The sequence below is a fragment of the Acyrthosiphon pisum genome, chromosome A1 (genome assembly GCF_005508785.2).
Source record: "Acyrthosiphon pisum isolate AL4f chromosome A1, pea_aphid_22Mar2018_4r6ur, whole genome shotgun sequence".
Lineage (NCBI taxonomy): Eukaryota > Metazoa > Arthropoda > Insecta > Hemiptera > Aphididae > Acyrthosiphon > Acyrthosiphon pisum.
In genome coordinates, this window is record NC_042494.1 from 154,467,096 (window position 1) to 154,477,209 (window position 10,114).

A 10,114-nucleotide genomic window follows, 5' to 3' on the forward strand; every position below is an offset into this window, starting at 1 on the left:
CTTTTTTCTTCTTGGTTTTCCGACCGCCGTCGTTATGCAACGGTCGAAATCGTAACGTTTTCTCTATCGATGTCTATCATTCCCTACCCATTCCCCACCATCATAACAACATAACACGATAATAAATAATATTTGAATGCAACGGCCGAGTATTGTTATCCAAACAAAATTCTAAAATTCTATATTCACTTTTTATAAACAGAACAACGGACAAGCGCATTGCATTTTTTCTGAAAAATATATGTAAAAGTAAACAGTTTTCGGCCGATTTATTGAGTATATATAGTAAACAATTGCATATATCGCTTAAAACATTAAATTATATATATTATTATAATATATATGCGAGTAGTACGTCTAACTCATTACCCACACATGTACATCAGCAGTACTTGCACGGTACGCGTAAATCGTACTATTCTCCATGAAGTATAGGTAGGTACAACAAAATTATACAGGGATTACAAGAAACAGTATTCAGAAACAATAGTAATTTATAATAATAATGACGATAAAACACTTATATAGTAAAACTAATTTAGGGTACTTGGTTTTATTAAGCAGCAATGTTTTTTTTTTTTTTTTTTTAACCAAGTAGTTTTATAATATAAATAGATTAATGAATTTTATAAAAAATACTGTACTTTATTTCGCTAACAATTTGTATATAATGCAATTTTAAGAGATTTTTCGTAGTACAAAATGGAAGATTTGGAAATTGATTTATTAATTTAGAAAAAAATTAAACTATTTATTATTAGAAATTAGAATTTAAAAAAAAGAAAAGTGTTACAGGTTTTTTTCAAATTTAATTGGTACACATAACTTATATAATAATATAACATTGTAGTTTGGTACTTTTATTGACGTATATAAACATTATAGGCTTCCTTAGCGCTTATATACGTTTATTGTACTTTCGATCGAACGTATTTTGATTAAACCATAACACATTATTAAGTTTCAAATATATTACGATGGAGTTAAATAGTTTTTAACAGATTATATGAACAAATAAATAAGCCATTAGGGCCTAAACAAAGAAAATAATAATCATATATTATTTATGTAACATAATATAATATACAGTGTGATTCACCAAGCATGTCCGCCCCCTTTTCTTTTTTAAATAATACATAATGCAGTAATACATCTGATTTTTTGAAATTTTTTGAAAGACCGTATTATATTCTTTGAATACCTACTTCAGATTTTTGTACCACTTAGGTAAGAAGTGTTCTGTGGAAATTAAAACTTCTGTTTTTTTCAACGAGAACCGTCGTTTTACATTAAATTATTGAATAAACCATTTTTTTTTTTTTTGATAATTTTGATGTGGGTATCTAAAACAAAATTCAGACGAGTAGTTTCTGAGTTGTTAAAATGAATTTCCCTAATATTAATGGTTTTACAAAAATACAAAATAGATGTCATATTGAAACAATTGTTTATTATACTCGGACTGTTTCAAAAAAATTTAAATGTTGTTAGATTAATATTAATTACTATAATTTTAAAATTACCATAGCCCCATATTTTCCAAACCTATAAACCTATTATCCTTCGCACCTATAAACTAAATGTTTAATAGTTCGGAATCTATACTCACAATGTACATACAAATTCTCAAAAAATTATCTGGTGAATAATTTAAAGTAAATAAAGGTTAACCTTTTGAGAACTATGGTTCTCATTTGAAAAACAGAAATTTGATGACACTGACACATGCACTCCTTAAATGACGTAAACACAATATAAAGTATTAAAAAATATGGTCTTTAAGCATATTCAAAAATTAAAAAATTCAGATTTTGAATAAGTTCATCATTAAAGAAAAAAGCAGTGGGGCTATCCTTGGCGAAACACCCTGTATACATATAAACATATATTGTATAAATATATATATTATATCTTAGATATTTTATTAGTATTTTATTTTTTAATATAATATATATATACATATATTTATACATAAACATATATCGTATAAATATATAAATATACATACATGTATATTATATTAATTAATCTAGATACTACTATTTAACTGAACGTATATACCTAATATGTAGAACAAATATCGAACTCCGGTTATTGGAAACAAAACAATTAATATATGTGGGATACACATCTATAAATTAGACGAATATCGAATCACCACATTTTACGTACGTTTGGTCGAAATCAAGATTTTTAAACAGACTTAAATATCGTTGACTTACATCATATATCCGAACAATTTTCACACAATATGCAGGTATTATAGGTCACACACGGATTTCACGACTTTGTACAATATTTATAGAAACATAATATAATATAATAATATGGTATACTACATACTATGACGTATTATAATAAAATAACAACAATAATAATAATAATAATAATTATTATTATTTTTATACTGGAAGAAGTTGACGACCGCCGAGCAATATAATAATAATAGTGGGTCGTGGGGATCATTCGAAGTTTTCGAAATGTGACAAAACGTCCAAGTGTTTGGCCAACTCTCTTACGTATTTCTTCAGAGATATCTCGTCTAAAAAACTGGCCAAAGGCAATGGCGGTTGACACCGCGGAAGATACTGTTCTCCCTAAAATAGATAAAATTGTTATTAGTTAGTACGCTTATTATACAATCTTTATTATAGGGAATACATGTAAAAAAAAAAATGTAACGAATCGTGTAAAATAACGACTCAAAGTATTATTCCTCGTCCCAAACGGACACCGATAAATTTACCAGATAATTAGTGTAAATAACCTGTCTTTTTTATTTTATAAAGGTATTGGGTATTTATTTGGATGCTAATCGGAAAATGTATAAAATAATATGTTATAACTTACTTGTTTGAGATAGTAAAAATAACAACTTTTAAAATAACCACGGCTGTGGATTTAAAAAAAAATCTTTGAAATCTACTTATAATGGCGTTCGAGTGTTATTCTTGTTAATGCGTAAAAGCTATGGAATCAAGTTCCTACGGTCGAAATTCGTATTAAATCATTATTATTTATTAGTTATTAGGTACTTGTGCCATGTGCAAACTGCAATGTTCATGGTCGAAAACGTATGAAGCATATTTGATCATAAAATACACGCAATATTATGTAACTAAATGTAACTAAATGTAACTAAATGTTTTTTTGTGAACGCTTGTTTCAATATTTATTAGACTTATACATCCGAAGACAAATTATTTTTAGATGTTGTTGCTGAACTAGCGGTAGTCAATGAGCACAGGATACCACTTAAAATAATAAAGTTATCATACAAACAAGAATATAAACAACATTGTCTAGGCGAAGATGTATTCATAATATATTTTTATTATTATTTATGGATAATTTGAATAAAATAATGATTTTGCCAATTTACATAGTGCATGACGTATACATTTTCGATAATTATATTAGTTTGAAGTGCGTATTATTAAAAAATAGAAAACAAATATATAAAATATAAGTAAAATAAAATTTTAAGAAAATTAAATATTTGTTTAATAAACATTCCAATATATTTGAAAACGATTTACACATATTCAGAAATCCGTGGGATTTCGCATATTCCTACGCTGTTTGCAAAATTTAATATATATTTATGTGTTTGGTACATTCAAAAATAGCACATCTCACTATCGCAAACCGTTTCCACAATGCGTATAATTTGTAGATACTTTTTATGCCAATGTCTAAATTAAAACATATTTAATGTACGAGTTGTTGTATGCACATATTATCGTGTGTGGTATATGTGTCTTAAATAAATATTACTATCCTCTACTTGTAATTTGTAACATTCTAATATAAAAGCCAAAAGGTATAGTATTAAATTGTGGGTACATCTAACCTGGTATATTGTGTTAACTGTTATTTGTTATTAATTGTTAACGAAAAACGATAATATGTTACACGAGTTTTAACTCAAAATGTATAATCGTACATTATATTATATATATTATTATAATTTATGACGAATGATGATAAATAAAAATAATAACAATATAATCGTTAACTCACAACGAATGCTCGATGATGACGAAGTACGACGTGGCAAAAGACGTACCGCAATAATAATAGCCGTAAAAAGTCGTCACCGAAGAACTGTATGTAAGACACGTCTGAAAAAATAACATTTACAACGTTTATGCATCAAATAATAGTTATACGAAACAATTGTTTATGGAAACTTGTATTTTTTGTATCTTGTTTTATTTACCTGGTTTCACTTTGCTGGTAAACAGACGGCTAGCTTCCGTGATGAACCTATCTACGTACGAATTGGCCCTCTCCCATAAATGCATTTTAACCGTTAGGATATTACATATGAGACAGAATGCAGTCAAAGGGCTATGCAAGAACAACGTGAACAAACTTCCGTTGTGCTGTAGTTGTTCTGTTGGATAAAAAAAACACATAATCTAATAAGAACCACACACTTGTATAAAATATGTATTAGGTATGTATAAATATATATTCAAATTAAACAACATATTAATATATAAAAGCTGTAATATAAGGCAATTCAATTTAAAAACAGATAATATGTTGATGTTTACAATTTGATGTATTTCTCAGTGATGGATCCAGAGGGGGGCAAAGAGGGCATTCTCCTTCCACAATCACTGTAGTTTCCCTATGTTTTACACCGTGTTTGGCCAATTTTGTACTTTTGCCCTCCCATCCCCCCCCCCCCAAAAAAAAAAAATTAAGCCATGGATCCGCCACTGGTATTTATAGAAGCTGTCTTGTGTACCAACCTATGTATTACCTATGTGAATTGTATTTTTTGATTAGTCAGACATTACTATTTTCAACCGTAAACTAGTGAAAATCTAAACAGCCTAACTTGTACCAACAGAATTCTAAATAATAGCCTAGCCAAGTTATAGTGCAGTTAAAAAATATTAATTTGGCAGGTGTATTATATAGATAAAAAATATAAGTTGGGAAAAAGTGGGGAGTTATGACGTTAAAAATATAACAAAGAATTGTTTTCGTTTATTATTTTTTTAAGTATTGAATAAAAAGAGTATAATGTGTAAACTATAAATGACTCTGAGCAGAGCGTGTTGTTTGAAGAGTCAAAAGTCACAATTTTTTTTGTGTCAATAATCACATTTTGGAGTATCAATAGTATAAAAATGTTTCAACCTTTGACTTTGAGGGTGGATTTTGGGAGATAATTAGATCTATTTGTTACTTTAAGGGGTGGGATTGGTCAAAACTAAAAAGTATAGGAGGTATTACTCAAATTAATCAGGAAAAATAAATAATAACATTTTAGGAAACTGAAATTGTTTATGCGTAACAAAATGTTAAAATCTTTTTTTTTTGAAATTCAAAAATTAACAACTTGGAGACTTAAACGTTGTCTAATAAACATAATATAATTTTCAAAATATTTAGGTGCTTCTTTTGGTATTTATTGTCATTCATTTAATATTTTCGACTTTTTCAAACTATTATCTATTTAAGTATATTACAAATTATTTTAGTTAGTAAAAAAAACTTTAAAATATAAAACAAATTACTTCAAGTTTTTTTACTAAAAAAAAATATTAAGCATTTATGATCATAAATCCAAATACATTTTTTATGAGCGATTGAAGTTCATAATTTGACAACATTAGATAGTTAAACGAATAATAAGAATTTATCATCAAATAATTCAAACGATATTTAATATAGCCATATACTATATAGATATTTTCTTAAGGGGCCTCGACATCGCATTGATTTAAGGAGAATCATTTAGGCAATTTCTAATCTCGTTATCACCACCCGTGATCTTTGTGTTAGTCGTAAATGATTATTAGTGTATGTGGTGACCATGCGGGTCAATTGTAGGGGTATGGAGGGCTCTCACACGCACTCGCACGCACATGTCAGAATGTAATATTGTGATCATGAAAAAATGTTTATTTTTCACTTAAACACACGATTCTAATTCCAACAATACGTCGCAACGATTAATATGATTTGCGTTCTGACAAAATATTCTTTTTTTCCCACATCATGTACAAGGAATAGATCGAAACACATTTTTAAAATTGTACTTAGTTAATTAAATATTTAAGTTGGAAATTCTGATCTTTTTTGAATTTTTTACAATTTTTATTACAATTTAAATTACAAAAATTAAAAATGTGGCTCGATCGTTCCATTGTATATATAACGGACAATCCGAATATCTTTTCAGAATGAAAATCGTGATAATTGTCGGCATGTATTGTTAAAATTAGAAACAGTAGTTTTTGACAAAAAAATACGTGGTTGTGAGGCCCCTTAAAGATAAATAGTAATTATGATTGATCGAGTATGTTTATTTTAGACTCTGAGCGGAGCGAACGTATCACATGTTTTACAATATTATGTGTTAGTATGTTTGTGCTAGTCTGAAGAAATTGTTTATATGAAATTGATATGAAATAATGTTAGGGGTGGCAATGAAAAATAATTAATACTCTTCTACCCGCGCCGCGGTCTAATACACCTCTATACGTATTAAGACCTATGTCGCAGGGGTCAGAGCTCCAAACGCCTTAGTTTACGGATTTCTTCTAATAAAATAGCACAAAACATTATTTTTTACAAACGATATAATTTATTAAATAATTGTTTACATTTAAGTATTATATTACATTTAATTACATAAATACTATGATTAACACTGGGATTATGTATAAAATCTTGTGGAAACGATACTGACATTATACATTCTATGATACAGTTAATTTATAACCAGTGGCTATTTATTTAATTTGGTATAATAATAAACTATGGTATTTTCCGCATAGATGAGCAGTGACAGGGGCTTATTTACGGGGACGGATTTAAATACATGTCTTTTATTATATTATAAATTTTACATCGTAATCTGTTACCTAAAATTCTTGTCATCCTCCCCTTACAAAAAATACTAAATACTCCACTGAGCAGTGATGGAAATGTGAAGTGGTTTCTCCATAACAGTCAGAAAAAATTGAAAAATATTACCTATTTTTTTTAACAATATTTTTTATTAGATACCTATCTTTATATTAGAATTTTAACGATTCTTTATTAGTAGGTACATGTAATTTAGTGTTTTTGCTTGTAAAAATATTTTTTGGAAAATTTCAAAAAATAACTTAAGTGTGAAATGAACGTTGACTGTTGTTTATCAAATAAATTATTCTGTGTTGCATACTTATAATAATATTATGATATTACATATTTTTAAACTTTTTTCTTCTTTTAGACATTGAATCATTTGTAACAATGGAATAATATTGACGCCAATTGCATAATGTAATATACTCGATTCTGTATAATAATTTAAGTAACATTAGTAGGTATATTTACTAATTATAATACGTTGCATTGCTGAGAACCACATTACTTTTTTTTATGTAAGTTTATAATATTCCTAATCAACGTTAGTTCATCAAAAATAAATCACATTAAATGTTTTATTATAGTTCCATTGGTTGTACAATAATATAACATAATATAGATTAATGGCTTAAGTTCAAAGATAACATATGATCTCAAAAGTTCTGTAATTTGTTTTAAAAATATTATAATTTAAATAAAACCATTACATTTATAAGATATGATATTAAAAACATAATAATTTTGATAATTTTATATATAAATAAAATTATTTTAAACGGTGTACGGATGTCATAGAAGTTTTAAAATGTTACTCAGTTATCATTACCACCTGAAATATTTAAGTTGTTGTAGCTCCGGTTATGCAGTTACGGTGTTACCTATAGGAAAATGAAACGTAATCCTACAGCTGGTTTTATCTCATGTAATCAGCTTATTTTATCAGAATATTGTCACGATTGTTTCTTTGATGGACGGTCTTCCGACGAGGATCCTTAAAAAATAGCATAAAAATTGGTAGTATGTAGCTCAATATATACCAGGGGTGGCCAGCGAGAAGAGACTCGCGAGCCACCAAATATATTAATAAAAATGGAAGAGCCAAGATGTAAAAAAAAAAAAGGTCATATTATTATATACTATATTACATCTTGGTTCTTACGTTAATTTATGTCTAATGTTACGTTAAGACGCAAGCCGCGATTTGGCCACCCCTGATATATACAAAAGCATACCTAATGATTAGGGCCAAACGAATGATTTAGTTTCCTTATTATGGAATAATATTGATAATAAATTCATATTATACGTCATATACCTACAATCTACATATTATATAATTTTAAATTTTAGCATCCTGTTATCAAGCTTTATATACATACTAACAATTGAAACTATCGGTCAGCAGTTCCACTGAGTTTATGACCGTCGTAAAAATTACCAAAATAATATTGCCATCAAAATAACTAGGTATTTATTGGTTTTAGATTTTGTGGCTTTTAATAACAATAATTAATAAACAAAGAAAGCGATATAATATATTTTCAATAACTTCTGTTACAAGTGAGTTGACCGTAGCCTCGTACTTGTAGAGTTTGAATATAGATTTATTAAATAAATTAACAAACACACGCGGTGGCGGGCTGAACTTCAATTTTAAATTACGCATTTTCATAATTATGTACTCACCACCACCATCCTATTTTTTACTTATAACAAAGTTATGATGTTAATAAAATGTGATCAAAAGAGCCAAGAGGTCAGGCTTTAGCATGTAATTCTGCGCCACAGTCACGGGGTGGCTCCACCCCCTTTGAAAAGTTGACGCAACTGCGTCAAAATTGACCACTTCGGCTCGCCACTGAACACACGTCTTTTCAGTTATAAAGTTTATTGAGTTGAACATATACAGACGATGGCACTGTCCATTCTCCACTACTTGTCTTTCCATCTTCCTGTTCCTTATATCTACATTTATCTAGGACAATCCCTTATCCCTCCTATATAAAAAGTGCTTACTCGCAGTTTCTGGATTGTACCTGTTTAAACTAAATTACAATCATCATTTAATTTCGTAATTCTACTTGTTTTATAAATAATACCTACATTTCTTATTTGCTTACTAACTTTTACATCCTTGCTTATTTCCTATGTTCAATAATACCAATTCATAACACTTCTATACATTTTTATTTTTAGATAATTATAATTTACAACGGCAACAATTTCAACCAACTCAAATGCAGTGTTTATATACATATAATATACGAATTATTGTACAAAAATACATTTTGAAACATTTATAATGATTAAATGAATATGCCGACGGACAACAGCGCGGTGACGTCGAAAATAATTCGCTGAAAACAATAAATTTAATTGGTTAAGTGCACATAAACGAATATTATGCACATCATTATGACGCGGTTCGGCGAGCCTACTGTAGTGCATTATTATTTTATGTTGTATGCATTTTGATATTTACTCATATACCTACATTTTTAAAATTTTTATCGAAATGTTACTTTATTTTTAAATTTTAGATTATGAGTGGAATTAAAGAATGCAGTATTTATTTTACAACGATATTTATGTTTTTTTCTATCCGCGGAAATAAAAATGCGCCAATTTTCTATACAGCACCCTTAATTCTGGTAGGAAAGTGAATTTAATTACCTATTACCTAACTTGGAGGTCAAATACTTATCATAAGAAATCCCGCCTATGTATATATAATATTTTTAACTTCTATTATAACAACTTATGAGGAACCTTGTTCTAAATTTTAAAACTATAAGAGTATAAGACCCAAGACACAAAAAAAATCTAGTCAACATTTATTAAAAAAAAAAACTAAAAAAAATTGTTTTGAGATTTTTTTCTAGAATAACCTACATACGTGAAACCTTGTTGTAAATTTTCAATATTTAGCTATAAAAGTTTCACTCGTTCCAGTCAGAATCTAAAACATACACACATACATCATTTTAAAATCAATACATTCATCTCTTCACTCAGAATCTAAAATTTTATGAATTCCTTACTCAAAATAATTGGCAAATTTTTCTGATTTTATTTTTTAACGAATTTTGTCGAAATTCCAATTTCAGACGCTCAATACTCATGAAAAATTATTGTAGATTTATTCTCAACTTTATTTTAATTTTCACTAATAACAACTTATGATGAGCCTTGTAAATTGTATTATATTTTTAAATTTTTTGACAGTGTACAT

The 10,114-nt window shown here is 28.0% G+C and overlaps 1 protein-coding gene across 1 annotated transcript; it reads right to left on the reverse strand.

Annotated features, from left to right (window-relative positions):
- Positions 1-250: 250 nt before the first annotated feature.
- On the reverse strand, positions 251-4,467 carry LOC100571210 (protein SCAI). Its single transcript, XM_003246641.4, has 3 exons — positions 4,223-4,467; positions 4,024-4,124; positions 251-2,597 (listed from the first exon to the last, which is right to left on the reverse strand). The coding sequence occupies exons 1-3, from the start codon at positions 4,419-4,421 to the stop codon at positions 2,463-2,465; spliced, it is 435 nt and encodes a 144-aa protein (XP_003246689.3). The 5' UTR covers positions 4,422-4,467; the 3' UTR covers positions 251-2,462.
- Between the last annotated feature and the right edge of the window lie 5,647 nt (positions 4,468-10,114).

What these genes read in the sequence shown, in the direction of transcription:
- LOC100571210 (XM_003246641.4), bottom strand. Translation starts at nt 4,421, where the DNA reads ATGTGTTTTTTTTATCCAACAGAACAACTACAGCACAACGGAAGTTTG. An exon ending in TACCAGCAAAGTGAAACCAG is followed by an intron (nt 4,125 to 4,222) that starts GTAAATAAAACA and finishes TTATTTTTTCAG; the next exon opens with ACGTGTCTTACATACAGTTC. An exon ending in GTCATCATCGAGCATTCGTT is followed by an intron (nt 2,598 to 4,023) that starts GTGAGTTAACGA and finishes TATCTATTTTAG; the next exon opens with GGAGAACAGTATCTTCCGCG.